This window comes from Trichomycterus rosablanca, chromosome 10, assembly GCF_030014385.1.
Source record: "Trichomycterus rosablanca isolate fTriRos1 chromosome 10, fTriRos1.hap1, whole genome shotgun sequence".
Lineage (NCBI taxonomy): Eukaryota > Metazoa > Chordata > Actinopteri > Siluriformes > Trichomycteridae > Trichomycterus > Trichomycterus rosablanca.
In genome coordinates this window covers 18,661,438-18,687,164 of record NC_085997.1, presented here as the reverse complement: position 1 = coordinate 18,687,164, position 25,727 = coordinate 18,661,438, and the positions used below count along the sequence as shown (strand labels likewise).

The window sequence follows — 25,727 nt, the reverse complement described above, 5'->3', positions numbered from 1 at the left end:
GACATAACCAATTACTACTCTTCCCGGCCTTACAGTTTCCAACCAAAATATAAAAGTGCTGCAACTTTTTGAAGGTCCCTGGTAGCAATGTGACAAACAGTAATTATAAGCTGTTGGAACACGGGTGTCACTGTTCATGGTCGAGCAAGCTGTACAATGCCATGGGCATAGAAGGGCACCTGTCATGTAAGAAGTAACCCCTACACTTAGTTTGGCATATGTTTGTTGCTGATCATGTAATACTAATAAGCAGGCCTGTACACTGTTAAAAGACATTATGAAACGTGTTCCTAAAATGTGACCCCCCCCCCATTTTAACATATGAAATAACTAACAAAAAGAAAATTTGCAGAAAGAATTAACATTCTGAGTGTGCCATGTCCTTGCCCTTGGAAAGAATTAACTATTATCATATTACTGTATAATTTTTTTGGGGTTTTGTAATTTTTGGCTTACATGATTTGTCAACCAAATTAAACAGATTTATATGCTAATGTGTTTCATTCAGGAATTAAATTCATCTTATTATTGTATCAATAATTAAGTGTAATAGTGCATATTTACCTAATGTTCATACTTTTTGAATAGTTTACAGATAGATTTACATGAATCAACATTATTAATAATGGTCTGTCAATCTAATTTGTTTTCTGCAGGATCTGGGCAGTGAGGATCTAAAGAGAGAGAAAATCAGTTTTGTCTGTCAGATTGTACGAGTTGGGCGCATGGAACTACGAGACAACAACACTAAAAAGCTGACGTCTGGCCTGAGAAGACCTTTTGGAGTGGCAGGTAACCCTAATTCTTTTATATTTTTTTTCTCCCCTTTTTCTCCCTTTATAGCGCGTTTGCGTCATGCTTCCTCTCCACCAATGCTGATCCTTGCTCTGATTGAGGAGAATGAAGCTAACCCACGCCCCCTTCGACACGTGGGCAGCATGCCGTATGCATCTTGTCACCTACACTTTGACGAGTGCAGTGCAGCTCAGCACTGTGTACGGAGATACACACCCTTAGAGCACTCTTTTCTCATCTCTGTGCAGGCGCCATCAATCAGCCAGCAGAGGTCATAATTGCATGAAAGTTATGAGAGAGAGTCCCTATCCGGCTTAATCCCACCCATATCTGAACAACAGGCCAATCGATGTTCATGTGGCCACTCAGCCTAGCCGGCAGGCAGAGCTAAGATTCAATACGATGTATTCGAGATCCCAGCTCTGGTTCCAGCGTGTGTTTTTACCGCTGTGCCACCTGAGCGGCCGGTAACCCTAATTCTTACATGGTAGATCTAGACCTGCTAAGCCACTCAATGCCTGTAATGTAAGGATTGGTGACATGGAGACTAATATCACATATGCAGTATTGAGACACTGTGACAAAATGTACAATATGTAAAATAACAGTGCAGCTTAAATCAAAAGAAATTGTGTGTGGGTGTGAAGAAAGATGCAAACATCCAAACTAAATTGTCTTTTTCACGCGCAGCTGCATTATTGTGAATAACAATGAGCTGGGTAGAGATATATTACTGACGCTCTCAGAAATGCATGCGGTCTCATAATATATTGTGCCAGCTTTGATGGACAGTAGTGATGCTACAAGAGGTGAAGCTATTAATTTAATTACATGTCTCAGTAACAGGGATGTAGTGTAGCATTTTAAATCAATCAAATCACACGTTTACAGCTTATTTATTAACCCAGTAGCAAAAAAAGCTTTATAAACTCCAGATTTTTTTACTTTTGTATTTTTATTCATCAAATTCCTAATGTTGCTTTGCTTTACATATGTATCGAATCAAATAAATGGATGTCTGCATCAAGACAAGTCGAGCTTCTAATTCAGGGACTTGTGAACTAGGACTTGTTTTAGCAAATTGATTCCTTGTACGAAGACAAACCAAGTTCATTAAGCAAGCATTACCATGGTAATTCTGTTACTATCATTATGTGCAATTAGTTTAATAAGCAAGTCACTGTCATCCTCTATTAATAATTAAAGCAATCTGTTATTTTATTACTTTCTAAAGCTTTGCACTGGTATTAACTTTACCTAACTGTTGGGGCGGCACGGTGGCTAAGTGGGTAGCACTGTCGCCTCACAGCAAGAAGGTCCTGGGTTCGATCCCCAGGTGGGGCGGTCCAGGTCCTTTCTGTGTGGAGTTTGCATGTTCTCCCCGTGTCCGCGTTTCCTCCGGGTCCCACAGTCCAAAGACATGCAAGTGAGGTAAATTGGAGTTACTAAATTGTCCATGACTGTGTTCGATATAAACTTGTGAACTGATGGGTTTCCTCCGGGTCCCACAGTCCAAAGACATGCAAGTGAGGTAAATTGGAGTTACTAAATTGTCCATGACTGTGTTCGATATAAACTTGTGAACTGATGAATCTTGTGTAATGAGTAACTACCGTTTCCTGTCATGAATGTAACCAAAGTGTAAAACATGACGTTAAAATCCTAATAAACAAATAAACCTAACTGTTGAATGTAGCTTTTTTACAACCCCAAATTAGTTGGGACAGTATGGAAAATGCAAATAAAATAAAAATGCAGTGTTCCTTACATTTACTTTGACTTTATTTTATTGCAGACAGTTTCATTTCATTTGTTAATATACAGTACCTCCATTCCTGCATTTCCGGCCTGCAACACATTCCAAAAAAGTTGGGACGGGGGCAATTTAGGGCTAGTAATGAGGTGATAAAACTAAATAATGATGTGATTCCAAACAGGTGATTTCAACAGGTGATTGTAATCATGGTTTGGAACAAAAGCAGCATCCAGGAAAGGCTAAGTCTTTGATGAGCAAAGGACTTATGTTAACCATGTCCAGAAGCGGCGTCAACTTCTCTGGGCTTGGAGGCATCTAGGATGGACCATCATAAGATGGTGTATTGTGTTCAGATGAATCAACAATCCAGGTCTTTTTTGAAAAATATGGACACGTGTGCTCTGGACCAAAGATAAAAAGGACCATCCAGACTGTTATCAGCAACAAGTCCAAAATCCAGGGTCTGTCATGGTATGGGGTTGTGTCAGTGTCCTTGGCAAATCCACCTCTGTAATGGCAGCATTAATGCAGAAAAGTACATTGAGATCTTAGAGCAACATATGCTGCCTTCGAAACGTCATCTTTTCCAGGGACGTCCATGCATTTTTCAACAAGACGATGCAAAACCACATGCTGCACACATTACAAAGGCATGGCCGCGGGTACGGGTACTGGACTGGCCTGCCTGCAGTCCTGGCCTGTCCCCAATAGAGAATGTGTGGAGAATTTTGAAATGAAATATGTAATAACGACGACCCCGTACTGTTGCACATCTTAAGACGTGTTTGCAGGAAGAATGGGACTAAATAAAACCTGAAACTCTAAATCACTTGGTCTCCTCGGTGCCAAAACGTCTTTTAAGTGTGATGAAAAGGAATGGCACCATTACAAAGTGGTAAATGCTTTACTGTCCCAACTTTTTTTGAAATGTGTTACAGGCGTGAAATGCAGAAATGGATGTTTATTAATAAATGAAATGAAGTTGAGCACATAAAACATGAAATATCTCATTTCATCCTGTTTGTCAAAGTAAATGTAAGAACTTCTGTGATTTTTGTTATTTGCATTTTCCATGCTGTTTCCAACTTTTTCTGATTTGGGGTTGTAAATAGTGATAGTTTAACTAGTGTTCTTGCAGTTTAAGGTAACATGTAAATAATGAAGAGGGAACATAAAATGACTGCAGCTTTTCATTTAATTTAATAAAAAAATTTTTTACAGTGTAGGTTGTAGTTTAGTTAGCTGCATATGTTTTCATGATAGCTTTACTATCAGTTAAATACGTTTACTCATTTATACACTTTAATACATCTGATTATAATGATTTAATTGTCACTTTTGTTACTTGATGGTTGTAATTAGTAGGTCTTGCTTTTTTGGTCCCCTTTCCTATTGAATTGGTTGGATAGAAGAGTGGGTTTGCTTTATTTTAATATGCACTTTAGCTAACATTGACAGTTGAATAGGTAATTTCAACAACGAGCTGAACTAGGATGCTGTCTTCTTAACACCAGTGTGCCAAATAGTCTCAACCCAGCACTAATGTAATATTCTGGTCAACTGGTCAAAAGTGATGCTGTTGTGAAGTGAAAATGCAGCAGTTTATCCATCAAGCTGTTGGCCTTACAAGCTCACAGAAATGGACTGCCAAGTGTTTATTACTGAGTTTCAAACTGCTTCTGGAAGCAACACAAGAACTGATAGTTTAAAAACCACATTTACCAAAGGTTGTCATGTACAATACCAGGAGTGGTACAGAAGTTTCATCACCATTGGATCTAGAAGCAATAAAAACACTTTTTCTGGTGTGATGAATCTTCATCTGGAAGTACACTATATTGCCAAAAGTATTCACTCGTCTGCCTTCACACGCATATGAACTTGAGTGGCATCCCATTCTTAATCCATAGGGTTTAATATGATGTCGGGCCACCCTTTGCAGCTATAACAGCTTCAACTCCTGTGTGACGACTTTCCACAAGGTTTAGGAGTGTGTTTATGGGAATTTTTGACTCTTCTTCCAGAAGCGCATTCGTGAAGACACTGATGTTGGACAAGTAGGCCTGGCTCACAGTCTCCGCTCTAATTCATCCCAAAGGTTTTCTATCAGGTTGAGGTCAGGACTTTGTGCAGGCCAGTCAGGTTCTTCCACACCAAACTCGTTCATCCATGTCTTTATGGACCTTGTGCTTTGTGCACTGGTGCGCAGTTATGTGGGAACAGGAAGGGGCCTTCCCCAAACTGTTCCCACAAAGTTGGGAGCATGAAATTGTCCAAAATCTCTTGGTATGCTGAAGCTTTAAGAGTTCCTTTCACTGGAACTAAGGGCCGAGCCCAACTCCTGAAAAACACCCCCACACCATAATCCCCCCTCCAGCAAACTTTACACTTGGCACAATGCAGTCAGACGAGTACCATTCTCCTGGCAACCGCCAAACCCAGACTCGTGCATCGGATTGCCAGACGGAGAAGCGTGATTCGTCACTCCGGCGTGCTTTGCACCACTGCATCCGACGCTTTGCATTGCGCATGGTGATGTAAGGCTCTGATGTGACTGCTCAGCCATGGAAATCCATTCCATGAAGCTCTCTACACACTGTTCTTGAGCCAATCTGAAGGCCACATGAAGTTTGGAGGCTTGCAGTGATTGACTCTGCAGAAAGTTGCCGACCTCTGTGCACTATGCGCCTCAGCATCCGCTGACCCTGCTCTGTCATTTTACGTGGCCTACAGCTGAGTTGCTGTCATTCCCAATCGCTTCCACTTTGTTATAATACCACTGACAGTTGACTGTGAAATATTTAGTAATGAAGAAATTTCATGACTGGACTTGTTGCACAGGTGGCATCCTATCACGGTACCATGCTGGAATTTACTGAGCTCCTAAGAGCGACCCATTCTTTCACTAATGTTTGTAGAAGCAGTCTGCATGTCTAGGTGCTTGGTTTTATACACCTGTGGACATGGACGTGATTGGATTGGAATTCAATGACTTGGATGGGTGAGTGAATACTTTTGGCAATATAGTGTATCACTTAAAATCTAAATTTGATGGATGCCAGGAGGATTCTACCTGCCTTAAAAGTAATATTAGCTTGGTTTGATTTTTAATGGTTTGGACTAAAAACAGAAGGGAAATTGTGCGCAAGTGTGCAATACCCTCACTAGCCTGTATAGAGCCCTGACCTCAGCCATATTAAACAATTTATTAACGGGATTAATTGCTGTTAACCAGGTCACAGTGGCTAATCTTGGTCATTTTGGCTAAATAAAAAATCTGAACATTTATGTTTCATAATCAAATGAATACATTCCAAAGAAGAGTATGTAACATTGTTTGAGATTTTAGATTGTAATAAGCATTTGGCTGTCAATGTACTTTTAGCCATGTCTGTTTTTTTTTTTTAATTATCTATTTTTTTCCCACTTTTTCCCCCCAACTTTTTTCCCCCAACTTTTTTCCCCATTCTTAAGTGTGTCCTCTATACTGATTCGACCCTTTTGCCGCTGACTGAGGACGCCACTCAACTGACTTGCACCCCCTCCGGCACGCAATCAGTACAGCCTGCATTTTTCACCTGCACGAGCCGAGTTCATACACCGAGAGACACTGCGCACGGAGGGTCACACCCCCCTCAATGCTATTCCTCAGCCCTGTGCAGGCGTCGTCAGTCAACCAGCAGGGGCCGCAGTTGTACCAGTTATGAGGACCTATGCTCCGACTCTACCTCTAAGCCCCTGAACAACAGCCAAACGTTGTTCATACTGCCGCCCAACCCAGTCGGAAAGGTAGAGCTGAGTTTCGAAACGATGCATTTAGAAACCCAACTCTGGTGCGCTAGCGGCGCCATGTGTGTTTTTATAACCTTTTTTTTTTTTTTTTTTTTTTACAAAGCATGGTCTTGTTCAGGATAAAAAGACATCTCTAATTAACCAAATCTGATTAAAATATGCAAAAGTTGTCGAGTGCTTGAAAGAGGGAGTGAAAATGTTGTTAGCTTCTCGGCTGGTTGCTTGAATAGATTTGATAATCGGAGATCACGCGAGTCGAAAGAGGACTGGTGAGTGATTTCTTCCTGGTGACAGATGCTTGCTCTATAGTAAACTAATTAGATTGGCTCTCAGCCCAGTTCTCATCACTTGAGAAAATCAGTCCTCATTTCTCCATCCTAGAAAAGGGCTGGAACTCTGTAGGTTTGTCTTCAAAAGCTTATTGTCACAAATGAGACTGCTTTACTCTTCGAAAGCCCTCACACTTTTTAAACAGTGCAAGGACATAAGTATAACACCACTTTTGTCAGCCATAACATTAAAACCACACTCACTGTCCATTTCATCAGCTCCACTTACCATAAAGAAGCACTTTGTAGTTCTACAATTACTGACTGTAGTCTATCTGTTTCTCTGCATACTGTTTTAGCCTGCTTTCACCCTGTTCTTCAATGGTCAGGACCCCCACAGAGCAGGTATTATTTGGGTGGTGGATCATCCTCAGCACTGCAGTGAAACTAAAATGGTTGTGGTGTGTCAGTGTGTGTTGTGCTGGTATAAGTGGATCAGACACAGCAGCGTTGATGGAATTATTTAAACACCTCACTGTCACTGCTGGATTGAGACTAGTCCACCAACCAAAAATACATCCAGCCATAAGTGCCCGTGGGCAGCGTCCTGTGACCACTGATGAATGACTTTACATCTACAAGGTGGACCAACTAGGTAGGAGTGTCTAGTAGAGTGGACAGTGAGTGGACATGGTATTTTAAAACTCCAGCAGCGCTGCTGTGTCTGAGCCACTCATACCAGCACAACACACACTAACACACCACCACCATGTCAGTGTCACTGCAGTGCTGAGAATGATCCACCACACAAATAATACCGGCTCTCTAGTGGTCCTGGGAAAGTCCTGACCATTGCAGAACAGCATGCAAGGGGGCTAACAAAGCATGCCGAGAAACAGACGGACTACAGTCAGTAATTGTAGAACTACAAAGTGCTTCTATATGGTAAGTGGAGCTGATAAAATGGACAGTGAGTGTAGAAACAAGCAGGTGGTTTTAATGTTATGGCTGATCAGTGTAAATGCAGAGATGTTAAACGTTGTACTTGCTTAGTCTGATGGAAATAAAATCCCAGTGAAACATCTGTAAAAGCTGATGTGCTGGTACCTCTAATGTACTATTCCAGTCCAAAACAACAATAGCCAACTTGTGCAGAAATTTTCTTTAAATGGTTGTTATTTGATCACAACTTGCTTCGATTGTATTTTTACCCCTTACTGCGCACACACGGCTAGTTCACAATTGAAGTGTTGTCGCAATATAGCTGTAACAAGCTTTTCACAATCTGTTGTGTTGCTGCAATTGCTACAGCAAATTGCCCAGTCACTAAGAACTTCTAAGCAGTTCAAGCACAGTCGGTTCAATTCGTTGCAAAATAAAAAACATTACCCCTTATTTTGACTGTTATCCATTTAATGTAAACCCTTCCGCAACCCCCACAATCCCCACAGCCCTAGTGCTTAACGCTTATACTAAATATATATTTATTTGTTGTTGATGTGGTGTAGGCTTGCTTTGATGTGGTGTGTGAGGTGTTTTTTCCGGTGTAAATTGAATGTGTGTATCACATCTGAAGGAATGTTGAATGGTGGGGAGGATGTGCAACTGTCAGCCGCAACATCAAACATGTTTTTGAAGTGGAAGGAAAAGTGCTTCTCTCGTCATCCCTCTCACCATCCCTCACAACTTAAAAAAAAAAACTTTCTCTGTGGAAGTTTCTGAACATCGGTGCCTTCATCAGCACCCTTTTGCCAACGTTTGGCTTATCATTTACCTGGTGCGGATTAAAAAAAGAAACCTCAGAGCTCAGTGTAGAGCCAAAATTGAGCCAATCTAGGGTGGTTAACATAGCCCCTCAGCAAATGGCAGCAAATTAAGGACTTAATTGCTGTAAATTAATGAAAGATATAGTACTTTAAATTGACCTATTGATGCATATAATACACTACCGGTCAAAAGTTTTAGAACACCCCAATTTTTCCAGTTTTTTATTTAAATTTATGCAGTTTAATGTCTTAGCATGGAGCAAAAAAACCCAAAACAATTAATGTTAAAAAAAGAGATCATGGAATCAATTTATAAACCAAAATGTATTCTAAACTTTTGACTCATCAAAGTAGCCACCTTTGGCAGATGTAACAGCTGAACACACTCGTGGCATTCTTTCTATAATGGAAACCAAATATTCTTCATAAACTTCTTCCCAACTCTGTTGCAGATATTCCCATAAATGTGTGGCATATGTAGGCTGCTTTGCTTTCACTCTTCTGTCCAGTTCATCCCAAACCAGCTCGATGGGGTTTAGGTCTGGAGACTGTGCTGGCTACTCCATGTTTTTAAGCTTACCATCTTGTTCTTTTTTCCTAAGGTAGTTCTGGCAAAGCTTGGACTTATTTTTTGGGCCATTATCTTGCTGTAGGATGAACCCCTGACCAACTAGGCGCATCCCAGAGGGTACTGCATGGTGCTGCAGAATGCTGTGATAGCCGTTTCGGTTCAGGGCACCCTCTCACTCTGTACAAGTCACCGACTCTGGATCCAGCAAAACAGCCCCAGACCATCACGCTTCCTCCTCCATGTTTGATAGTTGATGTCACACACTGAGGAACCATCCTTTTGCCTATTCTACGGCGTACAAAAATCCTGCGTGATGAACCAAAGATTTCACCAGTCTATAAAACCTTCTTCCAGTCTTCAATAGTCTATTGGCAGTGTTTCGTGGCCCAGGCAAGCCTCTTTTTCTTGTTCTGACGTCTTAGCAATGGTTTTCTTGCTGCAACTCGACCTGTCAAACCTACAACTCGAAGTCTTCTCCTCACAGTTGAAACTGAGACCTGCTTACTACGACCACTGTTAAGCTGTGCTTGGAGCTGTTGTCCTGTTTGCCGCCTATCACGCAAGCTAGCTGTTGACTCTCAGAAACTTGTCTTCTGATTCTGTTGTGGCTTTGGGTCTGCCAGACCTCCTCCTGTCAGAGTTTCCCCCGGTTTCTGAGTGCCTTTTGATGGTGAAGGAAACTGTACTCACTGACACCTTGACTTTCCTCTCAATTTCCCTATAGGAAAGACCTACATTTTTAAGTGTTACGATGGTCTGTCTCTCTTCCATTGTTAATTGCATTTTTCTTGCCATTTTTATAGCAACACAATACTTTCTGCAGAACAATACTGTTCAAATGATGCTCACAAGGGGATGGTTATGCAGACCGAGGGGGTTGTAAGTAATCAAGAAAAGTTGGAACACCCCTAGAAATTGGTAGAACCAGCTTTCAAGGCTTGATCAACCTCCATTGCTGCAGAACAGCTTTAATATGTTAACCCATTTCTTGTTCCCTGAAAAAGGCCTTTTTGTATAATTCTGAAATGTACATTATTTTTTTGTTTTTGGTAACCTTACATTTTTTTAAACCTCGGGCAGTTCAGCACTTACCTTTGTACCATTTCAAGCTATTCATTGGACTTGAACTGCTTGAGTTTCAATAACAAAACTGGAAAAAGTGGGGTGTTCTAAAACTTTTGACCGGTAGTGTACATAATACTGCTGATTTTAAACCCCCCTGCTTGTCTGTATGATCTAAAGTTTGGGTTTCTATCTGATTAAACCATTGGGACTCAGACAACATAGCTGCCACAGGAGATGAGAGAAGAGGTCATGTCATCAAAAGGGCAATGGATGCAATACCTTGAAACACCATTGGATCACGGAAACCACCCAGCCATTTTAAGGATGAATGTTCGACCTTCTGTGCTACATTTGAACCTTGGTGATTAATGGGCTTTCTAACAATACAGTGATCTCAAGCACACTTCCAAGTCAACCAGATCTACCAGAAGATATATCATTTTATGGATATCATATGTTAGTCATTAGTTACATCATATTTTTAATTAACACTATGAGACTAGCAGTCTGAAAACCCCACAGAATAAAAAAGGAGTTGGAAGAGTTGACAGAGTTTGGTACTAAAGATTAAGAGAATGAACATGGTATGGAAGTGTAGATTAGGGGAACAATAGTGAGAAGCAGCATTGTGATATTTCTTGCATTGACTTGTGGAATCATATAATTATCCATAGATAATTATCATTTTGTTGCTCTTTGGGTGAATCTGATTTTGACATGTCCAAGATTAGCCTTTTAAAGAGATTCTTCCTCCAGGGACGGAAGCAGTTTTTTGGTGCCAGCAGTCGATTTTCACTGGAGAGGTTTAACTTTTCAAACCTCTCTCAAAAAGAAAACACAAAATCGTCTTGCCTTAAACCTAAGCATCACAGAATCCTTTTGCAATTTTGTGTTTTCACAGTGTTGCCAGAACTGGAAAAAGTGCAGTTTTCAGTTTGCAGCCTTATTGACGTCCATTTGAAGTCCATTTTCCACAAAACCTTCAATAGCTTCATAATAATCTAAAGCTATTTTCTGCCACAGTGTTGTTCTCGCCCTATAGTCGCAAATTGAGCTTAAGATGTTGCACAAAAAATGAACATATCGCATGCCCTCGTCATTTAGGAACGTTAAACACCAGTTAGCTTTGTATGTAATTCATGAAACGGCAAAGCCCACAAAATACACACACTCTCCAGTGCACAGCCCTTGCTAATTTAGTGCACTTCATTTAGCGGCAACAGGTCTCGATACTCCAGACATTTTCTCCAGCTCTGAAAAAATGATGGTGCAAACTGGGAACTATTTTGAATGAAGTCTCCATGGTAACACACATTTGTCCACAGAGTTTAGAACACAACGCTGACTTGTGAATGATGAAATGGCACTATTTCAGGGTTAGCTGTAGTTATCATGCTCATCACACCCTTGTGTTGCCCAATCATAACCGGAGCCCTGTCAGCCATGACAGACATGATTTTACCAACCACCAGAGTCAGTTCATTAGAAATTACTTCACCGGTCGGGTGTCCATGTATGGGAATAAACCAGAGTAGCTCGTTCTACCAAAACTGACATTGACAATTTGAGTCCCAGGTTGAGCGGTCTGGGTCCTTTATGTGTAGAGTTTGCATGTTTTCCCTGTGTCTGCGTGGGTTTCCTTCTGGAGCATGGGTTTTCTCCCACAGTCTAAAGACATGCAGGTGAGGTGACTAGCCGCTCAAAAGCCAGAGCTGGGATCTCAGATACATTGTATCTTGTCTCAGCTCTGCCTGCCGGCTGGGCTGAGCCGCCACATGAACAGTGATTGGCCTGTTGATCAGATAGAGGTGGGATATTATAGCTGGATAGGGACTCATAACTGATGCAACTACGACCTCTGCTGGCTGATTGATGGCGCCTGCACAGAGATGAGAAAAGAGTGCTGTCAGGGTGTGTCTCTCCATACACAGTGCTGAGCTGCACTGCACGCATCAAAGTGTAGGTGACGATTCATACGGCATGCTGCCCACGTGTCGGAGGGGACGTGGGTTAGCTTCGTTCTTCTCAATCAGAGCGGGAATCTGCATTGGTAGAGAGGAAGCATGATGCAATTGGGCTATAGGACGCGCTAAAAGGTATTACAGCAAATTTGTAAAGGTATGAGGACATCATTTTTCCAATTCATGAGTGATACGTTTGTAGAATTGTTTCCTGACATTTTAAAGAAGCCTCTTTAACAGTGATGTACTAACATTTAAAATGGCTCAATGGAACTTTTAAGACTAATGACCATTCTGGGTAAAATGTGTTATTACGAGCGAGAATGTATAAAAGTAAGTATCAGTGGGACCTGGGACCTTACCTACCAGCATTGACTAATTTACTGGTAATGGGTTTCCAGTGGCAGGGGAGATGTAGTTGTGTGAATCTGGCCAATTCTCAGCTCTCTTTGTATAAATAATTGCAATGCATTACAAGCACTTTTTTTCAATTTTCAAGGGAACCCTAGTTGGACTATTCTTCAGTAACATAAAGAGTAGTGGGTATTGTCAGAGCTTTTGAAATGTTGCAGTATTTTTCTTAGAAATGGGATTCTAAGCTCACATTTGAATACCAGCTATTCTAGCGACCAGCTGAGTGCCTACACAGATGTCTGGGTTATTGGCTGGGTGTCTGTAGGATGACAGACAGTGGTTAAAGCAGACTTCCTCTTCACTGTTGCAATTAAAACCTTTGTCTTGAGATTGTAAAAATAAGTCAGTAATTATTTTGATGTTAACTGCCTTACTGCAGATTAAACAATAATAGATTATAATAAACATGATTCATTCATTAGTAAACATTTTAAATGCATTAGAAGGTGCTCAGATGGCGCAGTGGTCTATTACCCTAGGTTTAAATCTCAGTGGTTCTTTTGGCTGGCCAGGTGACTACAGACATAATTGACTGTTTAGTCAAATTATATATATATACAGTGAGGAAAATAAGTATTTGATCCCCTGCTGATTTTGTAAGTTTACCCCCTTACAAAGACTTGAACCGTCTATAATTTTTATAGAAGGTTTATTTTAACAGAGAGAGACAGAATATCAACAAAAAATCTAGAAAAAAAAACATTAAATAAAAGTTATAAATTAATTTGTATTTAATTAAGGGAAATAAGTATTTGATCCCCTACCAACCAGCAAGAATTCTGACCCCCACAGACCAGTTATGTGCACAAAAGGCACACAAATTAGTCCTGTCCCTGTATAAAAGACTCCTGCAACAGAATCAGTTTCTTCCATTCAAATCTCTCGACCACCATGGGCAAGACCAAAGAGCTATCAAAGGACGTCAGGGACAATATTGTAGACCTGCACAAGGCTGGAATGGGCTACAAGACCATCAGCAAGAAGCTTGGTGAGAAAGAGACCACTGTTGGTGCGATCATTCGAAAATGGAAGAAATACAAGATCACAGTCAATCGCCCTCACTCTGGAGCTCCATGCAAGATCTCACCTGGTGGGGTAAGAATGATTCTGAGAAAGGTGAGGTCAGTCCAGAATTACACGTGAGGAGTTTGTCAATGATCTCAAGGGAGCTGGGAGCAGAGAAATGCTGGATATGACCCCAAGAACACCATCCCCACCGGGCATTTCTTTGCCTCCAAACACGGCGAGTGGAGTTGATGCCAAAGAGCTCAATTTTGGTCTCATCTGACCATATCACATTCTCCCAAGCTTTCTCTGAATCACTCAGGTGTTCATTGGCAAACTTCAGACGAGCCTGTACATGAGTCTTCTTGAGCAGAGGGACTTTGCGGGCACTGCAGGATCTCAATCGGCGAAGTGTGTTACTAATGGTTTTCTTGGTGACTGTGCTCCCAGCTCCCTTGAGATCATTGACAAGCTCCTCCTGTGTAATTCTGGACTGACCTCACCTTTCTCAGAATCATTCTTACCCCACCAGGTGAGATCTTGCATGGAGCTCCAGAGCGAGGGCGATTGACTGTGATCTTGTATTTCTTCCATTTTCGAATGATCGCACCAACAGTGGTCTCTTTCTCACCAAGCGTCTTGCTGATGGTCTTGTAGCTCATTCCAGCCTTGTGCAGGTCTACAATCTTGTCCCTGACGTCCTTTGATAGGTCTTTGGTCTTGCCCATGGTGGTCGAGAGATTTGAATGGAAGAAACTGATTCTGTGACAGGAGTCTTTTATACAGGGACAGGACTAATTTGTGTGCCTTTTGTGCACATAACCGGTCTGTGGGGGTCAGAATTCTTGCTGGTTGGTAGGGGATCAAATACTTATTTCCCTTAATTAAATACAAATTAATTTATAACTTTTATTTAATGTTTTTTTTCTGGATTTTTTGTTGATATTCTGTCTCTCTCTGTTAAAATAAACCTTCCATAAAAATTATAGACTGTTCAAGTCTTTGTAAGGGGGTAAACTTACAAAATCAGCAGGGGATCAAATACTTATTTTCCCCACTGTATATTATGCGTTTTTCTCCCAATTTAGTGTAGTATTCAGCGTTTGTCTTCCGCTGCTGGGGATCCCCTATTTTTTACAGTTGGGTATATTGCTGCTCACGCCTTTTCTGACTCGCAAGCAGCCCTTGGCGGAACCCCTTTTCACCTATACATTTTGCACGGGCACCTCTATCTGCCAATCAGGGTCCTTACACAGCGTTTGAAGACCCCACCCACATATTCCGGTCATCCCTCCCTGCAGTCATTGCCAATTATGCCCGCTAGATGGCGCCCAGCTTTCCTATGGCAACGCTGAGTTTTGAACCGAGGATTTTAAAATCTCGGTGCTGGTGTGCTAGCGGAATATCCCGCTGCGCCACCTGGGCGCCCTTGTTTAGTCAAATTAAACGCCGCCACATCACCCCGCTGCTGCGTTCTCTTCACTGGCTTCCTGTTGCTGCCCGCATTCAGTTTAAAACTCTGATGCTCGCCTACAAAGCTAAAAATGGACCAGCTCCAAAAGGCCTCACAGAACTCATCACACCCTGCTCTGTAGTACGCAACCTTTGAGCCACTAGTCTCGATTGCCTCGATCCTCCACCCAGAACTCGGGGAAGACAAGCATCAAGGCTCTTTTCTGTACTAGAACCCAATTTGTGGAACGAACTTTCATCTGTCCGAACATCTGAGTCTCTCACTGTCTTCAAAAGACGATTTAAAAACCCACCTCTTTACTAACCACCTAAGCTGAGAGCTAACATGTACTTACTAACACTCTTATTCATTTCTTATTTCCTAAAAACGAACAAAGTTTCAGCAGATTTATACTCTCGCACTGTTGCCTATCTAGAGTAGGGAAATGTCTGCTGTGGAAGCACTTCTGTAAGTTGCTTTAGATAGGAGTCCACAAAGTTGAATCAGTTCATCTGGACACAAGTTTGTTGTAGAGATACGTTTCGTCACTCAATCCGAATGACTTCTTCAGTCTGAGCTGGTGTTGAATACCCCAACCTTATATGCAGTTGATTTGCATAACGACCGATCACTGCCCATTGCATAAAAATGGAACCGGTGATCAGGTCCATATGTAATTCACAATGACCATTAATTACAATTGCCATGTGTGTCTTTTACACATGATTGGGGTAAAGCTCCTATTACGGCGTTGTATGATGGTGAGAGATGTACTCTCAGGCCCCCTCCCGGTTCACGGATGGTCGTTCCCTCTTCACGTAAATGGCCTGGCCAGAAGAGGTTGGGGTATTCAACACCAGCTCAGACTGAAGAAGTCATTCGGATTGAGTGACGAAACATATCTCTACAACAAACTTGTGTCCAGATGAACTGATTCAACTTTGTGGATTTGTGTACCTGGATTATTGAGCATGCATCAACAGATTCTAGATAGGAGTGTCTACTAAATGCCGAAAATGTAAATGCTTAGGGGTGGAGGTGTGTTTGGTGGGGTTGGCCGAAGACCTGCAATGGATTTGGGCTCGCTCTCTCCAGGGTATTTGTGCCTCCTGCCCTGTTTTTCCTGGTGGAACTAGACCTGCCATGTCTCTGACCAGTATAAAGCAGTTGATTCCGCATCAAAGAAATGAAATGTATTTATTAGTGTTTGAAGAGAATTAATGGAACTGTGTCAATCCCGAAGAGATTCATCCAAAATTAACGAGAGAGAGTGCACCAGCGCTATGACTCAACTTTGCCTTTTGTTTTTCAGTAATGGATGTCACAGACATCATCACTGGGAAGATAGATGACGAAGACAAGCAGCACTTCATCCCCTTTCAGCCGTGAGTACAAACACTTGAAGCTGCTTTTTATATGCCATGTTCTCAATTCACCATAGTGCCTATTGAGATCTCTTCAGGTGTGTTAAAAATATTTGAAAGCATTGATTAAAATTAGATTAGAAATGCTGTGTGTGATGCGCCAACATTAGCGATGATTTCTGCTTCTGAAAACACAGTGTTTGAAGTCTTCTGAACAGGGAGTGTTGACTCGAGCCCTGTGCCTCAGGCTTGCTCCCGGGATACTTTTTGGGCTGTTTTATGGTTTAAAGCACCTGGTACTTGATTAGCTGTAGCCTGTAACACTTGTACTCACACATTCCCTCCTGGCGCAATTAGGCCCAGCTCAATAACTTTTGGCTGTGATGAGAGTAAACCTTCCCCTCTCAGGATCCTCACTTTAATAATAAATCCTGGTCTGCATGTTCCAGCCCTGGATATTTCAGGAAGCAATTAAACTCCCATGCATTCTTCTGTTAAGATGTACACTCACACTTATGTATATATAACAGTGAGGAGTAAATTGCAGTTTAGTATGCTGGAATTTCAGAGTCAGATTTTCAGTCTCTCTGGACTAGTAGTTTATATTACAGACCAGTGTGGAGGACGTGGACGGAAAGTCTAATTAGCCTTAATGGCATAATGGCCAGAAGTGGGTCAAAGTCATATAATTATCTTTCTTTCTAGATTTTCCACAGTTATTCCAGTAATTCAAATGTTACATATCCACAACCTGTACATCAAAATCTACATTTTGTTTAGTATGGTTTGATAATTGAAGTTCTTAGTCATTATCAGGACCAACAAGTTGCAAGTAGGCCTGTCACAATGTTGATAAATTCTTTATTGCATTAATTTGAGATCTGTGTGATGGAAGATAATTACAGAAGTTAAAGGACCTGAGACTAATGTCCTGGTGTCAAATACCACAAGACTCTTGTCTGGTCAGAGCTGTTTTGATGTCATGTAAGATGGCTTATTGGTGTTTAATGAGTCTCCGGTTTCCTTCCACAGTCCAACAACATGCAAGTGAGGTAAATTGGAGACACTAAATTGTCCATGACTGTGTTCGATATAACCTTGTGAACTGATGAACCTTGTGTGTAATGAGTATCGTTTCCCATCATGAATGTAACCAAAAGTGTAAGACATGACGTTAAAATCCTAATAAACAAACAAACTCTTTATCACGGTACCTGTTAGTAGGTGGGATATATTAGGCAATAAGTGAACATTTTATCCTCAGAGTTGATGTGTTAGATGCAGGAAAAATGGGCAAGCGTAAGGATTTGAGCGAGTTTGACAACGGCCAAATTGTGATGGCTAGACGACTGGGTCAGAGCATCTCCAAAACTGCAGCTCTTGTGGGGTGTTCCTGGTCTGCAGAGCACAACAACGAGTTTGAGGTGTTGACTTGGCCTCCAAATTCCCCAGCTCTCAATCCAGTCCTGCATCTGTGGGATGTGCTGGACAAACAAGTCCGATCCATGGAGGCTTCACCTCGCAACTTACAGGAGTTAAAGGATCTTCTGCTAACATCTTGGTGCCAGATACCACAGCACACCTTCAGGGGTCTAGTGGAGTCCATGCCTCGATGGTTCAGGGCTGTTTTGGCAGCAAAAGGGGGACCAACACAATATTAGGAAGGTGGTCATAATGTCCTGATCGGTGTAAGTGAATGAATTGTGGGCAGCACGGTGGCTCAGTGAGTAGGATTGTTGCCTCACACGCCTCACGCAAGAAGGTCCTGGGTTCGATTCTCAGGTGGAACGGTCCAGGTCCTTTCTGTATGGAGTTTGCATGTTTTCCCCATGTCTGTGTGGGTTTCCTCCGGTAGCTCCGGTTTCTTCCGATAGTCAAAAGACATGCAAGTGAGGTGAATTGGAGATTAATTGTCATTAATGTAACCAAAGTGTGTAAAACATGATATTAAAATCCTAAAGTGGTGACACGGTGGCTCAGTGGGTAGCACTGTCGCCTCACAGAAAGAAGGTCCTGGGTTTGGTCCCCAGGTGGGGTGGTCCGGGTCCTTTCTGTATGGAGTTTGCATGTTCTTCCCAGTCTGTGTGGGTTTCCTCCAGGAGCTCTGGTTTCTTTTGCCAGTCCAAAAACATGCAAGTGAGGTAAATTGGAGATGCAAAATTGCCCATGACTGTGTTTGACATTAAACTTGTGAACTGATGAATCTTGTGTAACCAGTAATTAATTGTTCTGTCATGAATGTAACCAAAGTGTGTAAAACATGACTTTAAAATTCTAATAAACTGCTACACCAGTCATACTCCAGTAGTAAAGATGCTGAGCCTAAGACATAAGAACATTTCTTATAAACTGTTACATACTTTTATTTATCCTTTCACTACCTGCTTCATCCTGATAATGGTTGTGTTGGGTTACAGCTAGGACAGCGTGTCCATCAGAAAAATTCACATACTCTCTCATACTCGTATTTGGGGACGATTTAAACTACAGCCAAACTTCTAACAGAGGCTGCTGTCAGATAGAGTTAAAAATTATACCTGATCTTTTAGAGTTGCCCTGCAACTGCCTAAACTAAAATCATAACCGCTGCTTACCTGAGCTTCTTATCCTCAAATTGAGACAAATCTGTACCCGTGTGTTGTTCCATTAGGGATGAAATCCACTTTTTTGCAAATGTTTTCCTTCATGTTTCCAGAATATTTCCAGAATATATATAATCCATATCCAACGGATAATTAATCCTCTCGGCTCCTGTGGTTAAAAGCTGAAACTGGTCATTCGTTATCTAAACTGTCATTTATATCTTTACAACCAATAAAGAGAAGTTTTTTCATTGCCAGCTCACCTAAATGACACATTGGAGAAAGCTGAAAAAAATAGCACATACACTATATTGCCAAAAGTATTCACTCCCCATCCAAATCATTGAATTCAGGTGTTCCAATCACTTCCATGGCCACAGGTGTATAAAACCAAGCACCTAGGCATGCAGACTGCTTCTACAAACATTAGTGAAAGAATGGGTCGCTCTCAGGAGCTCAGTGAATTCCAGAGTGGTACCGTGATGCCACCTGTGCAACAAGTCCAGTCGTGAAATTTCCTTGCTACTAAATATTCCACAGTCCACTGTCAGTGGTATTATAACAAAGTGGAAGCGATTGGGAATGACAGCAACTCAGCCACGAAGTGCTAGGCCACATAAAATGACAGAGTGGGGTCAGCGGATGCTGAGGCGCATAGTGTGCAGAGGTCGCCAACTTTCTGCAGAGTCAATCGCTACAGGCCTCCAAACTTCATGTGGCCTTCAGATTAGCTCAAGAACAGTGCGTAGAGAGCTTCATGGAATGGGTTTCCATGACCGAGCAGCTGCATCAAAGAACTTGACTGGCCTGCACAGAGTCCTGACCTCAACCCGATAGAACACCTTTGGGATGCGAGCCAGGCCTTCTCATCCAACATCAGTGTCTGACCTCACAAATGCGCTTTTGGGAGAATGGTTAAAATTCCCATTAACACACTCCTAAACCTTGTGGAAAGCCTTCCCAGAAGAGTTGAAGCTGTTATAGAGGGTGAACCATCATCTTATTAAAACCTATGGATTAAGAATGGGACGACTCTCAAGTTCATATGCGTGTGAAGGCAGACGAGCGAATTCTTTTTTGCAATATAGTGTAGATATCCATATCCAACGGATAATTAATCATCTCGGCTTTTGTGGTTAAAAGCTGAAACTGGTAATTCATTATCTAAACGATCACTTATATCTCTTCAACCAATAAAGAGAGAGTTTTTCATTGTCAGCTCATCTAAATGACACATTGGAGAAATAAAAAAAAAAAGCATGTATTGCTTAGGATTAGAGGAACAACTAGAATTCCACCCAAAATCTGAATTCAGAAGCGGCAGTGGTAACTAACCAGATTGTATAGTTTTTTCACTAGAGCTAATGAATTCCAGCGTGGTACCGTGATAGGATGCCACCTGTGCAACAAGTTTAGTTGTGAAATGTCCTTGCCACTAAATATTCCACAGTCAACTGTCAGTTGTATTATAATAAAGTGGAAGCGATTGGGAACGACAGCAACTCAGCCACGAAGTGGTAGCCACGTAAAATGTGAGAGCAGGGTTAGTGGATGCTGAGGCGCATAGTGCACAGAGGTCGCCAACTTTCTTTCAATCGCTACAGACCTCCAAACAACTGCCTAATGACATCCAATCCTACACCTTTTCCCTGTTACTTACATGTTTACTTCAGTAGTAAATAGGTTTGCTAGATGGACTAAGTATAAAACTGTTGTACAATTTATTAAAGGTAAAAGCTGCATATTTCTTGATTAATAGGATCCATAGTTTTCTTTTCTTTTAGTTCACTCTGTTATTTTTATCTTGTCATGGCAGTACTAGACCTTGAACTGGTGAAGATTCAGAATTGTTTGGTTCCTTGTGCAGTATGAGCGTGTGAAGGTTTCTTCAGACATTCTTTCGAAGAAAAATGTGTGTTTTGATTCAGTAGAATTGGTTGTGCGTGCCTGCATGTGTGTGCATGCTCATGTAGGTTCATATCTCTCTTGCTTCTTGGTATTTTTGCTGCTTACCCACCTTAGTGACTTGCACATCTATCAGTGACAATTTCCAGCTGCTATATGCTTTCTACTTTCTTCCTCTTGTAATATTTCTATATTTCTTCAGTCTTTCTTAAACTCACTTTCATTTATTATACTGCTTCAGTGTAGCAGCAGTTGTTTCTTTGTGCAGCTACGTTTACATGCAGCCTAATTATCTGAGAAATCAGGAAACCAGTTTTGAGCAATCCATCTCTATCAATTTGTAAACATCTGTTAACGTTCTGGTCACATGGGTTTTTATTCTGGGTCTACGACTAATGCAACATATATACACACTGAACAGCCATAACATTAAAACCACCTCCTTGTTTCTACACTTACTGTCCATGTTATCAGCTCCACTTACCATATAGAAGAACTTACTGACTGTAGTCCATCTGTTTCTCTGCATGCTTTGTTAGCCCCCATTTATGCTGTTCTTCAATGGTCAGGACCACTACAGAGCAGGTATTATTTAGGTGGTGGATCATTCTCAGCACTGCAGTGACACTGACATGGTGGTGGTGTGTTAGTGTGTGTTGTGCTGGTATGAGTGGATCAGACACAGCAGCACTCCTGCAGTTTTAAACACCTCACTGGCACTGCTGGACTGACAATAGTCCACCAACCAAAAATATCCAGCCAACTGGTCCTGTGACCACTGATGGTCTAGAAGATGACCAACTCAAACAGCAGCAATAGATGAGCGATCGTCTCTTGACTTTACATCTACAAGGTGGACCAACTAGGTGGTAGTGTCTAATAGAGTGGACAGTGAGTGGACACGGTATTTAAAAACTCCAGCAGCGCTGCTGTGTCTGATTCACTCATACCAGCACAACACACACTAACACACCACCACCATGTCAGTGTCACTGCAGTGCTGAGAGTGATCCACCACCTAAATAATACCTGCTCTGTAGGGGTCCTGGGAGTCTTAACCATTGAAGAACAGCATGAAAGGGGGCAAAGAAAGCATGCAGAAAAACAGATGGACTACAGTCAGTAATTGTAGAACTACAAAGTGCTTCTATATGGTAAGTGGAGCTGATAAAATGGACAGTGAGTATAGAAACAAGGAGGTGGTTTTAATGTTATGACTGATCAGTGTATATGCAGTTCCATGGGACCATGGAACGCATTAACAGGTTTTCCATACATCCTTATGGGGAAAAATACCTTAAAACTCAACAACTTTTAAACTCGACACCACTCCCAGAACCAATTGACGTAGAGTTTTAAGGTACCACTGTGTTAGTAATAATAATAGCAATTAAAGTGAAAATAATGATAATAACGATGTTAATAATAGTGTTATTAATAATAATAATAACAGTCCTTCAAAACTAGCTCAGAATGATCCATTACCCAAATAACAACTATAGGAGGTACTATTGAGGTCCATTTTGATTGATGGGGTACAGGGTGGTGCCAGTGTACAGAGCAACAGAGAATATCATCAGTAATTGTATACCCACAAATGTCCTCTGTATATTATGTGTAGCTTTTAAATTAAATAACAAACTCACACACCTGATGGGTGAAGCTCATTCAGGTGTATTAATTAGGGCAGTAATAGCTCAGTGGTTAAGGTACTGGACTAGTAATCAAAAGGTTGCCGGTTTAAGCCTCACCACCACCAAGTTGCCACTGTTGGGCCCCTGAGCAAGGCCCTTAACCCTGAATTGCTCATGAAAATGAAATTGTGTTCAGTCATAATTGTAAGTCGCTTTGGATAAAAGCGTCTGCTAAATGCCAAAAATGTAAATGTGTTAAAGGCACTGCATATAAATGTAGCATTTGTTGCTTTCTCTCTGGTTTCACATGTGCCCCTGTGTGTATGTCCCCGAGTCTGTCCGTGTCCTCTTTAGAGGTAGTAGTTGGTCCTTTCTGTGTCAGGGACATTAGTTTTTAGCTGCTTTCACAAATGTCCCCAGGGCTGCTACTTGTCTAGGTTAAGACATGTCTCTGCAGGCTTGTGCTTTATCAGAGTGAAAGAAGACCATCTCTGAAATGACACTCTCTCTGTGTCTCTTTATTACCCACTCTGGATCACTGTGTGCTAACAAATGGCTTTTGTCTACTGTCATGGTATTTGCATCACTGTTTGGTCTTTTCTCCCCTTTTCCCTTCCCGTTATCATCCATCTCAACCGCCTCCTCACACCCTGCTCATTTTTTTCCCACCTTATACATTTCATCACTGTATTTTGCTCCTATGTTCTTTCATTCCTTTTCATTTATTTTTTTTTGGTCTTTCTATATGCCTCGCTCTGTCTGTATCTGTCCTCCTCCCTGTCCCCCCCTCCCTCCCTCCCTGTGGTGTGTTGCCCGTCATCGTGTGTGAACTCCAGGCTTGCGCTGGATGACGCCATCCGCCACAGGCAGCTGAACATCTCCCGTTTTTCACCCAGGGTGGCAGGAGAGAACGACTTTCTGCAGAGTGTAATCAACAAAGTCATCGCTGCCAAAGAGGTCAACCATAAAGGCCAAGGTAAGCAGCGCTAAAGCAACCCATGCAGGTGAAGTGAGAAATCCTCTGTCTGTACAACACTGCAGTGTCATACAGAGCTTTATAAGCATAATTACTGGTTGTGGTGCTTAGGAGGTGCAGGGGTCTTATGTTAGTCCATGCCAGTATTTAGGTATCAGTAACTAAAGAATACACTGGCTCCACTCCATTGTTGCACAAGGTTGCTGTTTGGCAACATACCTAATTTATTGAATAAAAAAGACAATAATTTTATATAAACTAATTTTCATGATAAAAACAGATCATAACTTACCACAGATTATTTAAGTAATTTTTAAATGCTGCAAATACACTGCCTGGCCAAAAAAAAAGGTCACACACTCTAATATTTAATTGGACCGCCTTTAGCTTTGATTACGGCACACATTTGCTGTGTCATCGTTTCCACAAGCTTCTGCAAAGTCACAACATTTATTTCTGTCCAGAGTTGCACTAATTTTCCCCCCAAGATCTTGTATTGATGATGGGAGATTTGGACCACTGCACAAAGTCTTCTCCAGCACATCCCAAAGATTCTCAATGGGGTTCAGGTCTGGACTCTGTGGTGGCTAATCCATGTGTGAAAATGATGTCTCGTGCTCCCTGAAGCACTCTTTCACAATTTGAGCCCGATGAATCCTGGCATTGTCATCTTGGAATATGCCCGTGCCATCAGGGAAGAAAAAATCCGTTGATGGAATAACCTGGTCGTTCAGTATATTCAGGTAGTCAGCTGACCTCATTCTTTGGGCACATAACATTGCTGAACCTAGACCTGACCAACTGCAGCAACCCCAGATCATAGCACTGCCCCCACAGGCTTGTACGGTAGGCACTAGGCATGATGGGTGCATCACTTCAGCCGCCTCTCTTCTTACCCTGATGCGCCCATCACTCTGGAACAGGGTAAATCTGGACTCATCAGACCACATGATCTTCTTCCATTGCTCCAGAGTCCAATCTAGCAAACTGAAGCCGTTTCTGCCAGTTAGCCTCACAGACAAGTGGTTTTCTTTAGGCTACACAGCTGTTAAGTCCCAATCCCGTGAGTTCCCTTCACACTGTGCGTGTGGAAATGCTCTTACTTTCACTATTAAACATCCCTGAGTTCTACTGGAGTTTTTCTACCATTTGATTTTACCAAACGTTTAAGTGATCGCCGATCACGATCATTCAAGATTTTTTTCAGACCACATTCCTTCCTCGAAGATGATGTTTCCCCACTGTCCTTCCACTTTTTAATAATGCGTTGGACAGTTCTTAACCCGATTTTAGTAGTTTCAGCAATCTCCTTAGATGTTTTCTCAGCTTGATGCATGCCAATAATTTGTCCCTTCTGAAACAGATTAACATCTTTTCCACGACCACAGAATGTCTTTTCACATGGTTGTTTAACAAATGAGAAGCTACTCACTGCATCAGTTAGGGTTAAATAACTTGTTGCCAGCTGAAACATAATCACCCATGCAGTAATTATCCAATGGGAGGCTCTTACCTATTTGCTTAGTTAAATCCAGGTGGTGACCTTTTTTTGGCCAAACAGTGTATAATGCAATATTGGTAAAAGTAGCCCATCTGCAGGTGACTTAAACTCATCAGAAGTGTAGGAAAGAGTAAGATTTTGGGGCGTATAAATGTCAAGTGATGCCATTCAAGTACATAGCTGGTTAAAACAATGCCCCATCTTTCATGTTAGGGCAAATCAAGGTTTAAGTTTATTTTTAAATATCCAAAAGTTGCAAAGAAATGGTATGTTGTCATATGGCAACACCATGCAGCAAAGGGTTAAAGCTTATTTAAAGCTTACTAAATGGATTGTAATTTTACCCTCTTTCTCTCTTTGCTCAGGTTTGTGGGTCACACTGAAGCTGTTGCCTGGTGATATTCACCAGATCCGGAAGGACTTCCCCCACCTGGTGGATCGCTCCACGGCTGTCGCTCGCAAAATGGGCTTTCCTGAGATCATCATGCCAGGTGCAAATTAAAGTCATTACTCAGTGGAAACGCCTCGGCTGGTTCATTATATGTGCTGAGCAGCTGAGCGGTTGTTTTGGAAACTATTTTTTTATGTTGTACATAAACTGTTGAAAGGACTGAGAAGGAGCAGAAGCATTAGAGTTTAACAATCCATGCTACATGATGTTGGCCCAATGTTACAGTCAAGGAGAAGTTTAGGGGCTGTAATTGCTCTGATACAAATACCAGTAAATCAAACTATTACTAGTTTTGAGAGAGATTTCTTTGCCGCTTGTTTATTTGTGCTTTTACTGTGTGTGCCTACCTGTCCTCATATTAAGCTTTTCCACAGCCTTCCCCCAACCACTTTTGTATTCGTTTCTGTACAGTTGAGCCAAATACTTTTTTGGCTGTATTTTGGCAGTCTCAGTCTAACATGTGCAGT

General features: G+C 41.7%; 1 protein-coding gene across 3 annotated transcripts in view; it reads left to right on the top strand.

The window, feature by feature from the left end:
• Positions 1–25,727, top strand: part of dock1 (dedicator of cytokinesis 1) — a 469,250-nt gene that overhangs the window by 86,010 nt on the left and 357,513 nt on the right. The window contains exons 10-13 of one of the 3 annotated variants that reach the window (XM_063002899.1): positions 657–792; positions 16,160–16,232; positions 23,229–23,308; positions 25,175–25,300. In XM_063002899.1, the coding sequence (XP_062858969.1) occupies positions 657–792; positions 16,160–16,232; positions 23,229–23,308; positions 25,175–25,300 (415 nt within the window). Of the gene's footprint in view, positions 1–656; positions 793–16,159; positions 16,233–20,631; positions 20,706–23,168; positions 23,309–25,174; positions 25,301–25,727 lie in introns of those variants that run through there. The other 2 variants (XM_063002901.1, XM_063002900.1) reach the window with 2 other exon arrangements.